The sequence below is a fragment of the Sminthopsis crassicaudata genome, chromosome 2 (genome assembly GCF_048593235.1).
Source record: "Sminthopsis crassicaudata isolate SCR6 chromosome 2, ASM4859323v1, whole genome shotgun sequence".
In the NCBI taxonomy this organism is placed as follows: Eukaryota; Metazoa; Chordata; class Mammalia; order Dasyuromorphia; family Dasyuridae; genus Sminthopsis; species Sminthopsis crassicaudata.
Window position 1 is genome coordinate 591,148,383 of NC_133618.1, and position 23,054 is coordinate 591,171,436.

The 23,054-nt window shown below is 36.0% G+C and overlaps 1 protein-coding gene across 2 annotated transcripts in view; it reads right to left on the reverse strand.

The window, feature by feature from the left end:
• The window catches only part of ABLIM1 (actin binding LIM protein 1), a 389,888-nt gene that overhangs the window by 274,860 nt on the left and 91,974 nt on the right, over positions 1-23,054 (reverse strand). The window contains exon 1 of one of the 2 annotated variants that reach the window (XM_074295679.1): positions 788-938. The exons of the other annotated variant lie outside the window; for it this stretch is intronic. Within the exon in view, the coding sequence (XP_074151780.1) occupies positions 788-821 (34 nt within the window). The 5' untranslated portion in view covers positions 822-938. Of the gene's footprint in view, positions 1-787; positions 939-23,054 lie in introns of those variants that run through there. 2 annotated transcript variants of the gene reach the window in all.

The window sequence follows — 23,054 nt, forward strand, 5'->3', positions numbered from 1 at the left end:
ATAAGTTATACTCTCTTATCTCAAGGACTCCAGGATCAATGGAGTCAGCCTCCCCCGGACCATCCAACATATTTGTGTTAGCTCGATTTGGAAGTCCCGACTGATGGAGACAATGTTAGCAGTCATCTCTTGGGATCCTCATTAGAACAAGCCACGTTTCTCCTATAGCTAGCCAAATTACAAAGCATTTTTTCAGTAATACACAACAGCTATTTTAAAAACAGTTTAGAGAAAATATCTGATCCAAATTATTTCCTGTTTAAAAAAGGATTAGAGGGAAATAAGAAAAAATCAAATTCTGATAAATGTATAATCAGAAATGGAACTAGAATGACAATTGGGTATGAAAGAGAAGAAACTAGCAGAAATATAGGTAATAAAAGTCCACCGAGAATCTATGACAACTCCAAATAGATCCTTCAAGAGAAGGAACCCATGTCGAAAAATGAACAAACCCTTTGAGGCTTTTGCAACAAAGAAAAGAGTACAAGATATTTTCTACTCAATGAGTAAAGATATTATGTCTACAAATAATATACATGCTTGCCAGTTATGCTACATATATGTCTGTATATATATATATATATATATATATATATATATATATACACACATATAGCAAAAAAATCTATATAAACATCATAACATATATTACACAGCCACGAGTTAAGTCAGCTTAGCATTATAAATTAGTAGAAATTCTCTTGTCTTTTTATTTTTAAAGAGAAGTAATAAAAAGCCCACATATATAGTATGTGTGTGTGTATATATTCGCTATATATAGTACCTTTGAAGTCTTCGATAGTATAGTGGGGATCCATAAGTGTAATCACCAGCTCATTAATATTTCCAAATCTTCAAATGCACAGCCTTTCCTTACTAGATGGTTGACATACTGGAGAGCTGAAACCAATTCTTCCAAGAGGAGTTTCAGAACTGGCTCTTTTCCCACTATTTTGTGGGCTGACTTGGAAGTGAGGGAGTGGTGCCATCACAGAGGGTGTGCCACAGCTACAGCCACAGCCAGCTCAGGAAGAATGATGATTTTCCTGTACCATTCTAATTCACTGCTCAGCCCTATTGTGGGTAAGCATCTCTGACCCAAAATATTTGCCTTAAAATTTTGTTCCACAGCCCTGCAAAATTCTCTATTTGAGAGCAAAAACAAACATATTTTACTGTCATGACATCTCAAGTGCTGTAATTTGTAGGTAGCTGGTTTCTAAAAGATGCAGAAATATATATTCCCCAACTTCTTCAAAAATTGAAGTCCAGATTTTAGTCAATGGTAGCCAATTCCAATTCGAATACACGCAAGACAAAGAAAAATTGTTTTATTTTCCCAAAACTTCTGTTTCATTTTCTCTTTTCAATAGGCTACTTTCTCAACCAGATGGGCATTGGTTTTTGTTTTTATTTTTTTTTTTTAATTAAAAACTCATTTTGGAACAGCTACCTTTTACTACTATCAGTCTGGCATTATTTAACCTGATTTTGGAGACTTAGTTTTCTTGACAAAGTGTTAACATCAGAATGTGAGATATGCACTAACTTTGAGCCTTTGTACATTAATCACGTGGATGTCTAAAAACAATTACCTCATCGGGAAGGTCTCAGGAAAAAGGGAATATTTTTCTTCTGAGAGTAATGCTCTGTTGTTTAGTCCCCCACTCCACAATTTCATGCTTCTCTTAACTACTATCAAATATACATGAAGACTATAGATGTAAGCAGTGCTCATGAAGGAAAAAGTATCTTATGTTAGCTCTACAGAAGACACATTGGCCAATGAGTGGTCAAGGATTAACAAATTTCCCTAATTGTAAAGAGGAAATCTTCTTGATATTGCCCATTAAAATTGCCCATTTGAAGATTCTGGGAAAATACTAGGCTCAGTCAACTGACTCAAGAAAGACTATCCAATCATTGCTGTGTTTCTACATTTGGAAAACTAATCAACATACCAATTTCATTCTGGATCCCTACCAATTCTTGTTCTACAACTTGTAAGAATTGGTCTGTGGTGCTGCCTAAATTTGTGGGCTCCCACTGGGTTTTCTCATTGTGGACACAGCCTGGGAACTTTGCACACTACTGATAACGTTCTCCTGACTTGGCTCAACTATCAGGCGCCAGGCAAAGGATCACAAATGGGTTACATACAGATAAAATGCTTGGCGTTCAACTGGATGTCATACGTTGGTTGCTGCCAACAAGACAGTGGAATTTATTAAAATCTCCCCATTAAGATTTGTGTCTAATTTTCTCCTTGTCATGTTATTTCCATAGTTCAACTTTTTCCTCTTCTGAAGTAATTACTCAGGAAGTCAGAACCATCAGAATTTTACCAAGGAGATGGAAAGACAGACACTAAGATGGCTTTTACAGCTGTTTCACATTCTCATCAATTGACATTAAGAAATGTTCTGAATCTGGTTTATTCCTCCCTCTATCCTCCTTTTACTTTCTCTTAGTTGGTTTTTAGAGGTCAAAAAATAATCTTAAATAGCTGTTATTTTTTTTTTTTTTTGGAGTCTGAATTAGTGGTCTAAGAGATATTAAGAATGGTCTGTTATTTTGTTAAGATATCACTCCCATTTTAACAGGGAGGCAGTGTGTTAGAATACAATACAATAATCTTGAACTTGGGACAAACTGCATTTTCCTCAGACACTGTGTGGTCTTGGTGTTGTGCCATAGTTCCCTTTTATTGTTTTGCCTCAGTTTCTCTAATTGGTCCTGCCTCAGCTTCCTTAAATTGTTCTGCCTCAGTTTCCCTAAATTGTCCTGACTCAGTTTTCCTAATTGTCCTTCCTCATTTTCCCTAAATTGGTCCTGCCTCAGTTTCCTTAATTGTTCTGCCTCAATCCCCTTAGGTGTTGCAACTAACCCTGCACCCTCTACCCCTGTGCATTAAGACTGGTATAACTCAGAGGTTATAAATTGTCAATGTGTAAACTCAAAAAGGGAGAATCCAGACATTCTTTCTCTAGTCAGACACTTTTTTAACTCCCAGTGTTAGAATTTATGGTCCTACCCCCCCCCAATCTATCAGAACTGAATTGATGGTTCCTGCCTGGAGATTCCAGCTTACCAGAGTTTGAACTCCACCCCCCAACCTTTGTTCAGCTACTGTGAATAAATAAATATGTCATGGGAACTCACGCTGGATGCTGGATTCTTGGAGATAATAGTCTCATTCAGCCCTGGGACCAAACCATGGATCCATTTGGTCCCAGTAAATCTCTCTCTTTCAAATAAAAAATTAAAAACTCTCTAATCTCTATCTTGCCTCAATTTCTCCAGCATTAAACCGGGCAAGCCATTTAACCTCTATTTTCCTCAAGGAACTTCCAGGGATGTATAAATCATCAGAGAGTTCTGTTTTGTGGAAGAAATTTTCCTATTCTGATAAACTCACAGAAGTTTCTTAAGGTTTACTGTTTTAACTTTAACTTTTTAAAATAGTGCCCCCTGACACTGATACATTGTTGGTGGAATTGTGAATACATCCAGCCATTCTGGAGAGCAATTTGGAATTATGCCCCAAAAGTTGTCAATCTGTGCATACCCTTTGATGCAGCAGTGTTAGTATTGGGCTTATATCCCAAAGAGATCTTAAAGAAGGGAAAGGGACCTTTATGTGCAAGAATGTTTGTGGCAGCCCTCTTTGTGGTGGCCAGAAACTGGAAACTGAGTGGATGTCTATCAATTGGAGATTGGCTGAATAAATTATGGTATATGAATATTATGGAATATTATTATTCTGTAAGAAATGACCAACAGGAGGAATACAGAGAGGCTTGGAGAGACTTACATCAACTGTTGCTGAGTGAAATGAGCAGAGCCAGAAGATCGCTGTACACTTCAACAACAACACTATATGAAGATGTATTGTGATGGAAGTGGAAATCTTCAACATAAAAAAGATCCAACTCACTTCCAGTTGATCAATAATGGACAGAAATAACTACACCCAGAGAAGGAACACTGGGAAGTGAATGTAAATTGTTAGCACTACTGTCTATCTACCCAGGTTACTTATACCTTCGGAATCTAATATTTAATGTGCAACAAGAAAATGTTATTTACACACATATATTGTATCTAGGTTATATTGTAACACATGTAAAATGTATGGGATTGCCTGTCATCGGGGGGAGGGAGTGGAAGGAGGGGGGGATAATTTGGAAAAATGAATACAAGGGATAATATTATAAAAAAATTACTCATGCATATATACTGTGGAAAAAAATTCTAAATAAAAAAAAATAAATTAAAAAAAAAAAGCTCCTCAATGGGGAAAAAAAAAAAAAAAAAACATTTTTGCTTTGGGGCAACTAAGTGGCACAGTGGATAAAGTACAAACCCTGAAGTCAGGAAGACCTGAGTTCAAAAGTGACCTCAGACATTTAACACACCGAAGTGTGACCCTGGGCAAATCACTTAACCCCAATTGCCTCAGCAAACAAAAACAAAACATTTTGTTTTACAATTTGAATGATTATAGCAGACTTCATTATGTTGTCAGCATCACTGACTATATTTTACTTTGAATTAAGATTTTTATATCTCCATAACTCTAATCATCATTCAGACACGTGGGTGAGCTTCTGAGAATTTAGCAGTTCTTGAAAGAAATTCTACTTATAGAGAAAAAGTTGTAAGGTTTTTCTCATTTTTTTCCTTTGACTATTACATGAACACTTTCTGAGAGAGATTTTATTAACAGGACTTGGGAGAAATAGTAACATCAAGCCATCCACTAGCTTGTTGGCTTCTACTTTTGAAGCAGCTGCCATCTTTCAGAGAATGAAAAGATCACCGAATTTGTAGCTGGAAGAAAATTTAAGGCCATGGACACAGAAGAGATCAATGAATAGATTTTAGGGGATTCACAGACTTGGATGGGAATAATTATTATCCTCATTTTCATTATCATTTAGCATTTGTTTTAACTATGAATGTATATAACAAACATTGTTCTGAGAAAGTGTCTCTTAGCCTTCACCAGACTGCTAAAAGAGTCCAGATTACCAAAAAGATTAAGAACACCTGATCTAATTCAATGCTCTAGCTGAATTAGGAAACCGTGTTCATTTGCTCAGTTTCCCCTTGCAGAGTCATGCATTAAAACTATTTTTATAATAATATTAAGATATTTTAATTTCTAATGCAGTAATTGTTGGTTGATAAAACTCACATAAACACTTTTTAAGGGTCCTTAATGATTTGCAAGATTGCCAAGGGATCTTGAGACCAAAAAAATCTGAAGTTCACTGTGTTAACTAATTTCTTTATCAATTTCATTCCTATCTAGTTTCAACTATCACTTGATAAGTCATATTTTTAACTATTTATAGAAAAAAATATATAGGGTGCTTGACAGTGCCAAAACTTGTAGAGATTTCAAGGATGACATTTCAGAAAAGACCATAAAGATTTGGCAATTAACTCTGGAAAGTCTGGAGAGAGTAGTTTAAGTTGAATGATGAGTTTGGAAGCCACATTGCAGGGGATTTAGGAGTGAGAAGAGAGTAAATAGAGGCACTCAGCACAGACTATGTTTTCTAAGTATTTTACAGTTGAGAAAATTGAATCAGATAGGAATTAAATGACTTATCCAGGGTCATATAATTAATATCTGGTACTGTAGTCAGAATTTATATCATACTCAAGTTAATATCTATATAAACCATGACTCTTTTTAATAGTTCTTTGTTGGACAAAGTTATTTCCCTACCTGAAATATTGGTAAGAGTCTTACAGTAACCTGGGGGAAAAGTCTTGAATCCTAAGCAAAGTAAGTTAGGACTACCAAATTGTTCCCAGACTGTCTCTTAAAGAAATGGAATAGTATAATATGAGGGAACATTCGTATATATGTTAGTCGAAAAAATAAAAATCCATATAGAGTCCTGTTCCCATGAGGTCTTTCACATATATCTCTTCTAACTTATCTACAAAGTTTAAATATATTATTAAATGTCACTGCATCCTAACAGACTATGTAGAAAAGGGAGACTAATAAATAGCCAGACTTCTCTACTACCATCCTCCATTGCTACAACAGAAGTGGCTCACAGTCTTGAAATGACTAATTCTAGAAAATATGGAATATAATCACTCCTGAAATTCTGAAAACGCATGAGGGAAAACTGTATGAAAAGACAATCTTTGAGAAAAAGGTTCAGTTGACGGGACTAATTATTGCTATTATTACCATTATATATTACTTGATCCACCATAATAGCCTGCCAACAGGTATTTCTCCCATTAGCTTTTCCATCACCCAAATGATCATTTATACCATATTCAGAATCAACAACATCATCATCATCATAAGTGATATTGCTCTATCACTTTCCTAAATGGCTTCCTGTGCACAGCAATGCACATATATTATGTGTCTGGAAGGTTGACAATTTGGTTAGTTTGTTTAAAACAGAATAATGAATGTTGATAGCACATATATGAACATAGATCTATATAAATATCTATGTTTGTAGATACACATCACTTAATATAACATCATCTCGTGATTCTTACCACAACCTTATAAATACTTATTGACTAAATTATGAAATACTACAGATATGATTCCCATTTTGTAGATAAGGAAACTAAAATTTAAGAAAATTAAATTGTTTTGGGATTATAAAGATTTAAGTACTGAAGATGAGGTTTGTCCTCAGATCTTTTTTGGGTTCAAAATTCAGCACTTTCCTCATTACATTATTCTGTTTCAATAGAAGGAGGGGCTCTCAAAACAAGAAAAGTTGGAACTGCTAGCTAGAACAAAAAAAAAGTATGACACTCTGAAGATGATATTACTAAAATTACATTTTTTAATTTTTTTTTAAGATATGGATGCTTGCCTTGTTTTCTTCACAGGATATTGGAGAAAATCAATTAAAAGTGCTTTTAAACCAGTATTTATAAAATATAAAAGATTTAGTGAGAGGTATACTGAGAACAAATCAGTGAATTTGGAATTAGAGCCCTTAGTTTTCAATTTAGGTCTACTAGATCTTTTTAAGTGGTGTGGGGTCTCTAGGACTCAATTTTGTCATCTATAAAATTAAGTGTTTGAACTAGATGATATCCATTTCAACTACAGATTTATAAAACCACTGCTATTTATTGACAGGGTTGGGAGCTATATTCACTGACTAGTTAGTTATTCAAAGATTCATACAATGCTTTAGCAAGAAAATGGGGTAATATAGATCCTTCAATAATAGGGGCATTTTTTCCAAAATGGAATGACTTAAGATGATTCCAGATTCCAGGAAACATGCTATCCAACTTAAGGTTTCTTCATATATTTGTAAGATCATGATACAGATGAGGAAGTAGAGAGTCCTAGAAAATATGAGGAAGAGTACAAGGGGAACTCATTTATTCATGTAGAATGGGATTCCTGGAATATTCTTAAATAATAATTTTTGTATAGTTCAAATGACTCACACTGTGTAACAGTATAACTCTTTAAAATTCAGTCTTCCAGAGACAAAACCATCCCCAAACCACCAAAACCAACTTTGTTATTCTTGTGAACCTTCTCAAATTAGCAGGAAATATCTGAGGGCAGAATCTGGCACTAATATAACCACAACATAAGACATATTCAACATTATAGAATTTTGAGGTGCTTTTTCTTTCCTCTATTTTCTTTCTCCCATTTCTCTCATCTCATCTGTCCCCATCATATAACTGATGACCTGTGGGATGTTTATTGTAAAAACAGGTATTTCTCTGTAGTGATGCTTTTGATATAAATATTCCAGTCTTGCCATATTGTTGAGAAAGTCTCATTGTATGAACAAAAGAAGGAAATACTTGTGGAATAAAGAAATTGCTCATTCTAACTAGAACATGCTTTTAGATTAAATAAAAATGACTCACTATGATTCTGCTTTTTTTTCCCCTCTATATCTAGGTCTTTGCTGGATTATTGGGGCTATGTCCCAAGGCTTTGCCCTAAGTCTTCTTCTTGCTCTACCTGTTTTTTTACTCACTGACCTCATCTGCTCCCACAAATTCAATTATCATCTTTGTATAAATCATTCTCAATTTTAAATAACCAGCCTTATTCTCTCCCTTCCATCTTTGTCTCGAAATACTTTTTTTTTAGTGAATTACACATTTTTTATGTCATATAATGTGACATGACTACAGCATAAGTAAAGTTTCCAACAAATGTCTTCACCAACAGAAGCTCATGAAGGATATTTACTGGTGCCAATCAAATACCCTGACTCAAGGTCAGTTTGTTCCTGCACAACGATACACATTCTAAATGGAGTCTGCTGTCATCAGAAGTTAGGAAGGCAGGATAAACACCTACCAAACATGTGTCTGCACTGGAAAGTTTAATCCTTTATTCCACTGCCTACTGCATATTTTATCTAAAATATCATCAACTTGATATAATAGCTTCAAGTTTCTCTTGAAACTATATTTCTTTGTTTGTGGCAGTCCTTTTTTTTTTAGTGTCATGAAACTGGAACTGAGTGGATGCCCATCAATTGGAGAATGGCTGAATAAGTTTATGGTACATGAATGTTATGGAATTTTATCGTTTGTAAGAAACAATCAACAGATGATTTCAGAAAGGCCTACAGAGACTTACATGAATTAATGCTAAGTGAAATGAAAAGAACCAGGAGATCACTGTATATAGAAATAACAAGATTATAAGATGATCAATTCTGATGGTGGCTCTCAACAATGAGATGATTCAGATCAGTTTCAATGATCTTGTGATGAAGAGAACCATCTACACTCATAGAGAAGGCTGTGGGAACTAAGTCTGGAACTTGTACAACATGGCATTTTCACTCTTTTTCCTGTTGTTTGCTTGCATTTTATTTTTTCTCATTTGTTTTCCTATTTGATCTGATTTTTCTTGTGCAACAAGATAATTGTATAAATATGTATGCATATCTTGGATTTAGCATATATTTCTACTATGTTTGTTAATGTATATTCGATTACTTGCCATCTATGGGAGGGAGCAGGGGGAAGGAGAAGGAAAACTGGAACACAACGTTTTGCAAGGATTAATGTTGAAAAATTATCCATGATGTTTTGAAAATAAAAAGCTTTAATTTAAAAAAAAAACTATATTTCTTCTCATTTAAAGATACTGTCACTTTTTTAGGGAGCAAGAATGTTCTGCCCCAAAGCAACTGACTTTCCAACCTTCAGCTTGAGTTCACTTTGGAAATTTAAATCACTGACTTCTTATTCTTTTAGTTTTTATTCTCACTTCAGACCAGTCCTTTTTAACCTGGTGATTAGACTATGCCCTTACTGAATGTATTAGGTGTTGAGTTATCCTAATTCAAAATAGGTCATCATTTTATCCAATGAGTTTAGGGAGTGGAAGAGAAAGGAGAGAGAGAATGTGATCTTTTGCTTTCTTTGCATGCTTTAACAATGTGGCTTCTGACCTTTTTATCCAACTGAAACTATTTTCTCAAAAGTTACTGATGGTCCTTTAATTGCCAAATCTGCTATATATTCCTCAATCCTCATTCTGCGCAACCTCTCAAAAGCATCTGATACTTTAGTCTCCTAGCTCCTCTATACTTTCCTCTATACTCCTCTAGACTTTACCCTGAGATCTCTTCTTGCTCTGTTTTTTATTCACGGACCTCATCTGCTCCCACAAATTTAATTATCATCTTTGTATAAAGTATTCCCAATTTTATATAACAAGCCTTATCCTCTCCCTTCCACCTTTGCCTGCAAGATCTAGTGCAGCAGCATCAACCGTCTATTGGACATTTTGAACTGAATGCCCCATAGTTATCTCAAACTCAACACAGCCAATTAGAAAGAAGACCCTTAAAAATTATTACATGAATTGATGATGAATGATGAATAGATAAATTTGTATTGCCTTCCTTCCTTACAATGATCTTCACTAAAATTTCCCACTGGAATTTTTAAATCTCCCTAAATTATGTCTTCTCAAACACAAATAGATATTCAGAAGAAATAAATATTGTCATTTTTATTGCAATAGCAAAATGTTATGAAGCTGAATTGAAATAAAGAAGTAAATACCAAGGCTCCCTCAAACACCTTACTGGAAGATCCCAAAACCTTCCCTTGTTCTTCAACACACACACACACACACACACACGACACACACACACACACACACACACACGGAAAATCCTGTAGTTCAAGAATATGGGAGGAGGAACCAAACCAAATAAATGATTTACACTCCACAAACATTTCTCACTCCTCTACATAAAGAGTAACAAAATTTCAGAACAGAAAAGAAGAAAAGAAATCATCTATTTCAACTCCTTTTTGAAGACAAAACCCTTCATATACATCCTCCTCAAATGATCATCTATGCTTTAAAATTTTTAGTGGAAGATGTCATGTTCATCCAATGTACCTTGACTTTTGTCTTGCCACAGGACTTCAATAACTCTAGAAGAGAGCTTAAGACTAATGACATTGTGCAACTCTGCTTAAATCCATTTTACACAAATCAAGATATTACCCCATGATGTCACTGGTTCTCTTTGAAAATGAAGGATCAACAACAAATTACAGGGATCTCTCTAATCCCTAAATCTGCTATTTGCAATTTTGGATAGTTCTCACTCACCAAAAGGATTTTTTTCATAACACAAAGGAAAAATCTTTCTCTTTATAACCTCATTCCATTCATCTTTGTCTGCCTTCTTGGACCAAGTAGAATTCAGTCTAATCCCTCTTCCATAGGAAGAATTGGAGTTTTTTGTTCTATTTAACTCTCTCCCTTCTCTCCTAGCAACTAAAAGCAGCAGACCTGAAAAGAATAAGTTCTAAACTTAGCAGGTGATATCCCTTAAATGACAAAACTGTCTCTCCTGCTCTCATGGATGAAAAAGTCCTATCATCTTCATTTTTGTGCAGTTCCCACTTTGAAATTCAAATATGTTGACAAAAAAACCTAGCTTGGATACTCAGCAGCCCTTATTAATTCCATCTTCTAATAGTAACCCTCAGTTACCTGGGCTATCAGTTTGTCCCTTTCAGAAATTAAAGGTGACTCAGTGGGCCATTGTAAACCAAGAACTCTTGCTTAAAAACTTCAGTTCTCCCCCCCCCCCCATTATTTGCCGTTAATAAATCTCTGAGGACTCACTAGCTACCTGCCTCAGTTTTAAGAATGAAAGTCTACTTTAGAAACCCAACATTCACAAATCTAGATTTGCAAAACATGTGTATTAGAGTGAATGATCTTTATTATGTGCTGGCTGAAAAATCATTTGATTTACAAAAAGATTCCCCAGAGGAGAGTCCCCTCTTAAAGATAAGTATGTATTTATGCATCATTAACTATTCGAGAGAGATCAAGGCAGGAAAAATAAGAGCCTTAGACGACACTATCAAATCAAGGCCAAAAATGATGATAGAGCTTTTCTAAATTTATGATATTTCAATGATAAAATGGAATTTATCATGCAAAAACTAGTTAAACACTAAAATTTTAAACCCTGTCTCCTAATAGAATTGTCAGATTTGGTACATTAAGAAGAAGCTATTAACCCCTTCCCAGAAACTATATGAATTAACTCAACAAATATTTAGTGTCTGTGTTCACAGCTTGGTGCTAGAAACCTGAAGGAGGAATGCAAAGTAATTAAACACCCAGTCCTTAGCTTCACTAAACTTACAGACCTGGCTCCTGAATCCACAGTGGATTTCTCCGTTGAGTGCTAATTAAGCACTTTGCTGCAGGAATAGCAGGAGTGCTTCATTACAAAGTTACAGCACACCAGGAGCAACCTCCTGGACCAGAGTACATAAGGGAGAAAAAGTTTCTTCTTATGGACTTGTACAATCAAAGCAGACAAGAAGCCTTGTTTGTAAATTCAGGGCTCAATAGTACATTGTGCTAACAGTGTTTTCTGGCACACCTGAGCTTCAGGTTTCTCTTATGATGACTATGACAGTCACCAGAAGCCTCAACACCACCTACACAATAGTGAGATTCTTCCAATCATTATCACTAAATGTTTATTCAAGTCAGAAATTCCACAATTTCAGAACAAGAAGCACTGGCAAACAGAAGCAAAGCTCATTGTTTAGTTCGTAGCCCAAAGGGAAATTGGTGATGGCACATCTGGAAGATCATGACCTAGTCCCTTGTCTATGTTAATCTACCTCAAACCCATTGTTGTTTATTAAATGCCTACTAACTACAAAGCACTACACTTGGCAACAATGGATTGTTGATTTGGAGTCAGAAGGAAAATCAGAGGTCATTCAGTCCAACCTCAACAATTTATATGGGAAACTGAGAGTTTCTCAAGTGACTTGTTTAAATCCTAACAGGCACTAACTGTTTTTATTAGTAAGAACTAATAATGACACATTGCTGGGCCACAAGAACCTTACAGTCCAAAGAGGAGACACATATACAAGTGAATTGATATGAGATAGAATGGAGAGAGGCAGAGACAAAGTTAGCATGAAGTGCTGTAAGAAAATTCAAGTAAAGAGGAATCTATTTCCACTGGGAAAATGGAATTAAAGAGGTAACATCTATCTAAGCTGGACCTTGTGGGAAGAGGATATAGGCAGGGACTGGAGGAGTGAAGGTTCACAAAGGAAATAGACTTCATAAATGGAGTTGGGAGAATTGATATCAAGATCAAAAGTCAGTAGTCCAATCTGACTGGAACTAAATTGCATGAGGGGAAATAGTAAACACTAAACAATGTTAAATAATGCACTAATTCAATAAACATTCATTTGAAATATTCATTCAAATTAAACTATTTCAAATATTCATTTGGCTTAAGCTTGCAACAATTCATGTCGACAATGACTAGAGATTAAAAGACCTGGGAAGGTTGATCATCCTAAGAAGGGTTAACAGGTAGGTTGACTCATATCTGACTCAAAATTCCTCCTACTACATGCTTAACAAATGGCCATACGGGTCTTTTGCCTCTGCTAAAGAGGAATCTACTGCCTACCAGAGGCAGCTCCTTCCATTTTTTAAACCTCTTTGATTAAGATATCCCTAACCTGGAACTGATATCTATTTCCCTGCAACTTCTACCCACCAATCCAAGTTGTACCCTTTAGAGCCAAGCAAAATAAGGCTAACCTACCTTTCATTGCAATTCTTGCCCAGCCCTCAATGAGAAGGCATCTCCCCTCACCCATTACCACCATCATCCTTTCAACTGATTTTTGTGTGAATAGTCTCCAGTTAGGCTCAAGTCCTATTCCATCTTGGTATCTATCCTTTAGATACTCTTCCAACTTCCTGATTTATTTATTTATTTTTTTTTGGTCTGAAAGATAGCACCTGGAACTGAACACAACAATCCTGATGTGATAGGACTGAGGGAGAATCTAATGAGATTATTATGATGTGTAATTCTCTTAATAAAATCTAGATCATGTTATATTTCTTGGCCACTGTCATGCTGTTGACTCACTGAGCTTAAAGTCAACTAAAATTCCATTTTTTGAATAAAAGAAAGATATCTTGTCCTCCTATGCCTCTCTCCACCCTATATTGGAACTGAATTGATTATGACTACTATTAGAAATTTTATAGAATTTCTCTGACGCTCTTAGGCCAAGGACTACAGGGATCCACTTTGCCTAAGTTTCTCTCTGTGTGTCTGTTTCTCTGTCTCTATCTGTCTCTCTTTCCTTCGATGTCTATTCAGAGAACTCTGGAAAAGGAAGGGAGAGATCATATTTCTAAACAGCAGAAAGGTCAAACAGAGAACCATTATTTAATTTCTCTGATTTGTAAAAATAAAATAAAAATTTAAAAATGGGCCAAACAATTTTCCGTGACCCCACGACAGAGTAGTATGGCCTAGCTCCTCCCTAAACTCAGTGCTCTTTCCATCCTCAGTAGATGTATATTCATTCTTAATATGCTCCTTTGGATGTAAGTGGTACTTACAAATCCATCCCAGTCTGAGTCACAAATAGGAACAGCTACCAAAAGTACAAGCTGAAACTGAGATCTCAAGCAGCCAGCCGAACTGGCCTCTCAGGCACCAGGCCAAATGCACCCAAGAGGTGAGGTGTTCTGTCCTTGGGGGGTGCTGGCACTCCTTTTCTCAAGCAGCTGATCCTTGCAATAATTACAGTAATGCTGCCAGAAAGCGCCTTCCCTGCCCTACCTACTCCACTCCAGGGAAGGTGCCACTGACACACCAGCAAATGTCAGGAAGGGTAAAGAAACAGAGAAAATACACATGCCAGGGGGAACAAGGCTCTATCTCAGCAGAGAAATCTCATTTCTCAATTGAAAAATGAAGCCAGAAATCCTATAGAACAATAAGCAAGAACATGATGAAGTTGAGAGAAGCACCTACTTCAGATTTCTCTAATACTTTAACAGGTTACTCTTACCAAGGAAAAATGTCATTAATCCTTTGATTATTAATAGATTCCACGAGGTGTTGGTATTGGAACTAATTTTCTTATTCACATTTAATTTAAAATCATAAGTGTAGAGAAAAAATAAGAAATATATTCCCCAGGGAAAAAAATAAGAAACAATATGAGGCAGTTAAATAGCACAGTGCATAGAGCGGTAGGCTTAGAATCAGAAAGATTCCTACACTTGCTAACACGTGATCCTGGACAAGTCACTTAACCCTGCTTGCCTTAGTTCCTCATCTGTCAAAAGAACTGCAGAAGGAAATGGCAACACTCCAGTATCTTTGCCAAGAAAACTCCAAATGAGGTCACAAAGAGGCTGACAAGACTGAAAAGACTGAACAACGACGGCAAGAAATAATCTGTAATAAAATCACAATACAATAATTATGAGAACGTAGATCTTTGTTTCAGGAAATGCTGGCAGTAAGCTTTGTTCCTTTCCTTTCAGTGTCCTAAGCTGGCCACTCCTGTTTGGTATTACTAGTGTCTTTGAAAGACATCTGAGCATCCGAGGTAGTTTTCATGGCTTAGCCACTGGTAGGGTGGGGTAGGAGTGGTTGTAAGGATAGGAGTTGAAAAAGCAAATGGAAGGAAGTATACGTGTTTATACCCAGCCACAAAGTGATTCAGCTACACAGGATAACTGTACGGAGAGTTCTGAATTCTAATAAGAAATAGGGGAATAAAATTCTATCACTTGGAGTGAGAATCAGGCACCTCAGGTAGAAAATGGTGAGTTTAGAGGTCTTGACAGTGACCTCAGATCAGAGACAAGGGTGGTTAGGATGACCAAAAAAAATTAATAATAATAATTGGGAGTGTGTTAAAACATTATCAGATCTATTAGCCCAAAAGATCTCATTTTAAAAGCTCAGTGGGCCATTTCCCAGTAGCAAAACCATTAATAAACAGATAGAACCTATAAAAATAGAATGGCAGCAGCAAAGTATAAATAGATATGGAAATGGAAAAGGAAACATGGACCATGCTATTTAATGGTACTGTGAAGTCATGTGAACTGCCTAGATCTTGAAAGAATATTGGAGATATCTGATTCTATAGCAATTCTAAATATTTGCATATAACACATGGGGAGGATTCAGGGAAGATGGCAGATGGTAAATTTCAAGCTCTCCAGATTTACCCCACAAATAAACAAATTTGTATCTCAGGGTGAAGACCGACTGGTGAAAAATCAAGATTTGGGGCAGAACAGGAATCTTCCAGGTACAACCCAAAAAGATCTGAAGAAAGACCCCAGGCTGGCATTAACTCCTATGAAGTGCAAAAACCTCCAGGCTAGCTTCACAGAAACATAAAGTGGGGACCCCTAGGGTTAGCTAGGTGTGGCTAAAGCCTCAGCAGGAACCCCAGAGACTTTCACCTCTCTAACAGTTGGTCTAGTTGGGGTTTGATTCCAGGTAGATGGAGTGAATCTCCACTGATTAGGAATGTCAGGTCCAGATGTGTTGCAAGGATGTTGCCTTGGGTGAGAAGGAATCAGCATGCAGTGAGTGCAGAAGCATTAGGGCAGGGAGGCTGCTGGTTGTGGGCACTTACAGGAGGGTATTGTTCTTGGTTTGGGGTTCCTGGTGAGAGTGGTGAGCTGAGGGTATGTTTGAGGTACCACCTCATTAGAGAGGCTTATACTAATACCTCTTATTTTTAAAAAATGAACTAACAAAGAAGAAAGAACCCCACCATGGAAAAATACTATGGAAACAGGGAAGACCAAGGTTCATCTTCAGAGGAGGACACTTTAGTAAAAAGAGCTTTTACCCCAAAGAATAATGTGAAATGGCTTTCTACTCAGAGGGAATTTAGAGAAGAACTCAAAAAAAGAATTTAAAAATCAAATGAAAGACATTGAGGAAAAACTAAAAAAAAAAAAAAAATCCAAGAAAAACAAGATTATGAAAAAAAAGTTAGCCAACTACAAAAGTCTCAAAGATGAAAATAATTCTTTAAAAGTTAAAATTGGGCAAGGGGAAGCAAGTGAAGCTATGAGAGAGCAAGAAATAACAAAACAGATTATAAAGAATGAGAAAATAGGACAGAATGTGAAACATAAGAAAAATGACAGCTCTGGAGAACAAATCAAGAAGAGAAAAATATAAGAATAATTTTATTGCTAGAAAGTTGTGACCAAAAAAAGAACCTTGACACAATAATGTAGAAATAATCCAAGAAAATTATCCTGGAATGATAGAACATGAGGGGAAAATAGAAATAGAAAAAAAATCCACTGATCACTACCTAAAAGAAATCCTTTGTGGAAAACACACAGGAATATTATTGTTAAATTTTGAAACCCTTAGATCAAATAGAAAATTTTGCAAGAAACAAGAAAATCCATGTAACATGTGTGTGCATATATACATTAATGCATACAGTATATCTATGTTGTGCTGTACATACAAACAACATATTTTTATATGTAAAGTGGTATCTTAATATTCATCCTTAATTGCTTGAGAAGTAGTGCAAATGATGAGTACTACATGAATTTTTCCCATAAGAAGTACATGTCCAGTCCACAGCTTAATCATCCTTCCCATCCAATTTCCCAAAGGGAAAAGTGGAACTTCCGGGTGGCAGAAACAAGCCAGTCCAGCCTCACCTAACCTGGCTCCTCCTTTCTTGACCCAACTCACTTTTTTTTTTTTAATGATAACTTTTTATTTTTCAAAATACATGTAAAGATAGTTTTCAAAACTCACCCTTGCAAAACCTTGTGTCCCAAATTTTTCTCCCTCCCTACCATCATCCTCCCCTAGTTAGCAAGTAATTCAATACAGGTAAAACATGTGCAATTCTTCTAAACATATTTCCACATTTATCATGGTGCACAAGAAAAATCAGATCAAAAAGGAAAAATAAGAAAGAAAAAATAAGCAAACAACAGCAACAACAATAAAAAAAGATGGAAATACTATGTTGTGCTCCACATTCAGTCCCCATAGTACTCTCTGAGTGTAGATAGCTCTCTCGATCACAAATTTATTGGAAGTGGCTTGAATCGCCCCACTATTGAAAAGAGCCAAGCCCATATAATTGCTCATCCTATAATCTTGTTGCTATATATAATATTTTTTGGTTTTACTTACTTCCCTTGGCATCAGTTCATGCCAGTTTCTCCAGGCTTTTCTGAAATCACCTTGCTGATCATTTCTTATAAAACAACAACATTCCATTGCATTCATATATCATAACTTACTCGTTGGCTATTCTCCAACTCATGGTCATCCACACAGTTTCTAGTTCCTTGCCACAACAAAAATGGCTGCAACAAACATTTTGCACATGAGAGGGTCCTTTTCCCTTTTTTATGATCTCTTGACCCAACTCACTTTCTTTTTTTTTTTTTTTATTTTTAAGTTAATTTTATAATTATAACATTTTTTTATAGTACATGTGTATAGGTAATTTTTTACAACATTATCCCTTGTACTCCCTTCTGTTCCGAATTTTTCCCCTCCTTCCCTCCACCTCCTCCCCTAGATGGCAGGCATTCCCATACATATTAAATATGTTATAGTATATCCTAGGTACAATATATATGTGCAGAACCGAATTTTGCTGTTGTTGTTGTTGCAAAGGAAGAACTAGATTCGGAAGGTAAAATCTAGGGAGAAAAACAAAAAATGCTAACAGTTTACATTCATTTTCCAGTGTTCCTTTTCTGGGTGTAGCTGATTCTGTCCATCATTGATCAATTGGAATTGCCAACTCACTTTCAAAGAGCAACCAAGACCTTCATATCCACCCCCCACCGGGGATCCTTGGGACGGGGAAAAGGTAAAGGAGGCTGGATGTAGAAGGGGATGATATGGTCCTGGGACCTTGACTAGGACTGCCAGGAATCCTGGGTCTTCTGCCACCAGGTGCTTATGTCTGCTCCAGCTGCTGTTCCTGCTTCTGCTTCTTCTACTGCTGAGCCCGTTAGCCTCTCTGTGACCTTTCTAGATAGAACTGCTGTTTTGGGAGCGGAGAGACTATCCACGACAGCCAGATTCTCCAATAGGAACTGCCATGTGACCTGCCCAACTCGCACAACCTCAATATCATGGGCTCACATGGGAGAAACAAGCCAGTCCAGCCTTACCTGACCAGGCTCAGAACTGAGCCTCACAGAACTGAGCATGCTCTTAGCCAAGGGCAATAATAGCAAAAACAGCAGCGACGGGCAGTATACCAGGCCAGCCTCACAGCTCTACTGCTCAATCAAAATAACCACCAAGTGCTATGAGTGCTGAAGCATTCTTTTCTCCTCAAAATGTGTTGAATACCAAATGTGACAAGTTTTGAAGAAGAGGAGTGTTGAAGTACTGCTGTACTATATATACACATATACATGGATGTATATGTGAAGGCATGTGTTACAAATATACTGTATATATTGCTATATACATATGTATACAGACATTTTTAATTGTCTGTGGACCTATCTCACATATTCAAGATACCCCAATACATGAATCAATCTCTATTAAAAAAGCATTTAAAAATATTATGTGCCAAACATATGCTAAGTGCTAAAAATACAAATAGGAGGAAATAGTAATAGTTCCTCTCCTTAGAGCTTTTATTATACTAGGGGAGTCTATAGGAGTGGTATAAGGAAGGGGTATATTGCTCTGAGAAGTCACAGGGGTGGTGAGTGAAACCACAGGGGCATTGACTGACATCTTTTCCAAAGCAATAGCAGTACTCTTTTCTTTATGGTTCCCACAGCAATAAGCTGAAAATAGGAGAATTAGGAATACATGGTGATATGAAAAATGGCAAAAAGTTAGTAAGAAAATGGCCAGAGTGGGGTAGGACTACAAGTCAGGTGGCAGTTAGATATGGTGGTGGGCCATGAGAATTTTGGACATGTAAATACTCTTCTGTATTTACCAGTCAGGGCAGTGTAGGCCTTGAAGTGGGAATTCAAATGCTAAGTGGGTACCATTTTGAAATGCTGAACAAAAAGCTCCCAAAAAATGTTAAGCTGTTTATAGTGCCATTAGCATGCTTTAAGGCCTGGAGACCAGCTCTGGAGAGTTAACAGTTGAATCAGAAATACAGATCATGAACAAAAATTGATGTACTGCAATTTGTTGGTCTTCTATGACTCTCATGAGATAATGGTCACCTGTCCAATGAATAAACCTCTGGGTTCTAAGAAACTTGCTTAGAGTCTAGTCTACTATATTTGTAATGATCATCTTTCATTTGTGTCTGACTCTTAATGACTCCTTCTGGGGTCTTCTTAATAAAAATCCTAGAGTGATTTGCCATTTCCTTCTCCAGGTTATTTTATAGATGAGAAACTGAGGCAAACAGAGTTAAGTGACTTGCTTAGGATCACAAGGATCACAAATGTCTGAAGCCAGATTTGAACTCATAAAGATGAGTCTTCCTGATTCCAAACCCAGTGTTTTATCCAATCTGTGATCTAGCTGCCTCAATATGCCATAGGAGGAGTCCTTTCTGTCAGTGGAAAAAAAAAAACAGTGAATTACTTTCCTCACTTCTTTTTCTCCTTTCTTTGTCCTCTCAACAATTATAACACTTAAAAATCCAAAAGTAGATGTAAAAATTAATACTTTTACTTCCCGCCTTACAGCCTAAAACTCTTGGGAAACAAGACAAGAACACAACACTGACGCAAGATGGTTCTCACATTAAAAAAAGGAAGCTGGGAAGCCATATCTGTCTTATTGCCCCACCTCAAGCTGACCCGATACCAGCCATTCTAACACCTTAAGTTACAGACCCCTAAATATGAAGCATTTCTCATCTCTAAGTCTCTTAAGATCTTTATTGGATGGTTTAAAAAATCTCTCAATTAATCATCTTGGGCTATGTAAGCTTTGTGCGTGATCTCTTTTTCTTTTCTCATATGGATGCTGATTCCAAAAAAAATAATTCAAGTAAACAATTGCTTATCACATGTTGGAGTTAATATAGATAGGAAAGAGTGATCACACAGAAAAAGAAAGCAACAATGCAAAATATTTCATGATAAGTAAAGTAGAAAGATACAAAGTTAATGCAAGTTAAAAGATGAGGAGGGAAGATCTTTAGCAATTTAGGTGATAAGAATGAGAGAAAACTTTATGAATGAAAGCTTTAATGGATGGAAAGATAGATATATGGGAAAAGGTAAAAATGGAAAACATTCTAGACAAAGGGAACAGGGCAAGCAAACATATTGATACAAGAAAATGCAAAATCTAGAAGTTATAGAATAGTTCAGTTTAGTCAGAGAATAATGCATTTGCTGAGGAGTGATGTGAGGGGTGATGTGAGAAATCTGAGAGATGCTTCATGCTTATTTTCGAGGGGGAGGATGAATTGTGTATATTTTAAGGTTTTTTTCAATTTTTTTATGAGTCTTACTGAATTTTTTTCTATTCTATTTTCCTTTTGTTCCTTTAAAAACTATCCCTTTGCTATAAGGAAGAGTCCTCTTTTTTTTTTTTTTTTTTTTTTTTAATTTTTTTTATTATATATATATATATATATATTTTATAATATTATCCCTTGTATTCATTTTTCCAAATTACCCCCCCTCCCTTATTCCCTCCCCCCGACGACAGGCAATACCATACATTTTACATGTGTTACAATATAGTCTAAGTACAATACATGTGTGTGAATATCATTTTCTTGTTGCACAATAAACATTAGAATCCAAAGGTACATGCAACCTGGGCAACAGATATTAGTGCTAACAATTTACATTCTCCTCCCAGTGTTTCTTCTCTGGGTGTAGCTACCTCTGTCCATCATTGATCAACTGGAAGTGAGTTGGATCTTCTTTATGTTGAAGATTTCACTTCCATCAGAATACATCCTCATACAGTATTGTTGTTGAAGTGTACAGTGATCTTCTGGTTCTGCTCATTTCACTCAGCATCAGTTGATTTAAGTCTCTCCAGGCCTCTCTGTATTCCTCCTGCTGGTCACTTCTTACAGAGCAATAATATTCCATAACCTTCATATACCACAATTTACCCAACCATTCTCCAACTGATGGACATCCATTCATCTTCCAGTTTCTAGCTACAACAAAAAGAGCTGCCACAAACATTTTGGCACATATATGTCTCTTTCCGCTCTTTAGTATTTCTTTGGGAAATTTCAATGTAAAAACAAAAAGATACAAATAAAAATCTGTTTTCAAAAAGGAAAATCATTAATGAGAAATATTTGGGAGAATTAGGATAAACATGCCTTGTCATGTTGTTTAGATGAGAGCTTAGGGAGAAGAAATAGTTAAATATAAGGATGCCAAAGTCTAAGAAAACAACAGGAGGCTCAATAAATGATAGGTAGTTCCATTCATTGATATAGTGAAGGTAGAATAGGTTTGGGGAAAGATTAGCTTGGTTTATGCCTGTTGAAGTTGAAATGCTATTAGCAAATGCAAGTGAAAATAGTCTATAGGTAATTAGGAGTCTAAGAGAAAAGTCAGTGTTTAATACATACATATGTTCTACTGTATAAATATGTACATACTAGTTTCATAGGCTCATAGTGATAAAAACTGAAGCTAGTTAAGCTAGCTAAATAAAAGTAATTGTCAAGGGAGAGCAGGAGAAGGAAGAGAAGACAAAGGAAATATTGGAATGTGGGAATTCAAATTATCAAAAGTGATAAATCAGATTTATTCACCTTACAAAAGGACATACCATAATTTCCTTAAATGAATAATTCTCTTAGAATATATTAAATATTACTCAATTTTCAAAAATTCTACATACAAACAAGTTTCTAGAAATATCTCTTTCTATGTTTTCTTTCACAACATGACTAATATGGAGATATGTTTTATGTGATTGTACATGTATAATTTATATCAAATTGCTTGCTGTCTCAGGGAGACAGGAGGATGGGAAGGAGAGAGTTTGGACTTCAAAAATTTTAGAAATGAATGCTAAAAGTTGTTTTTACATATAACTGGGAAAATTAAAATTATTTTTAAAAAACACAGAGAAGTTTAAAAAAAAATACATCCATTAAGTAAAATGTGGTATATAACACACCAGGTTTCTCAGTCTTCCATTATTTTCTGAAGTCTGTTCAAGATCATGTTCTTTGTTTCCATGAAACTACATAGCCATCTCATCTTCTGCCATCCCCTTCTCATTTTGCCTTCAATTTTTCCCAACATTAGGATCATTTCCAAAGAGTCACATCTCATCACTTGGCCAAGGTATTTAAGCTTCAGCTTTAGTATTTGACCTTCCAATCCATAGTCCAAATTTCTTTAAGTATTAGCTTGATGTGATCTCCTTACTTTCTAAAGACTCTCAAAGATCTTCTCCAGCATTACAAGTTAAGAGCATCAATTCTATAGTGCTCAGCTTTCCTTATAGTCTAACTCTCAGTCATACACTGCTACTGAAAAAACCATAGTTTTGACAATCTGGATCTTTGTCAGCAAGGTAATATCCCTGCTTTTTTAGTATATTGTCCAGATTTGTCATAACTTTCCTTCCAGAGAATAAGTGTCTCATGGCTGCAATCTGCAGTGGTCTTTGAGCCCAAGAATATAAAATCTGACACTACTTCCACTTTTTCTCCTATATTCTAGGAAGTAATGGGACTAGTTGCCAATA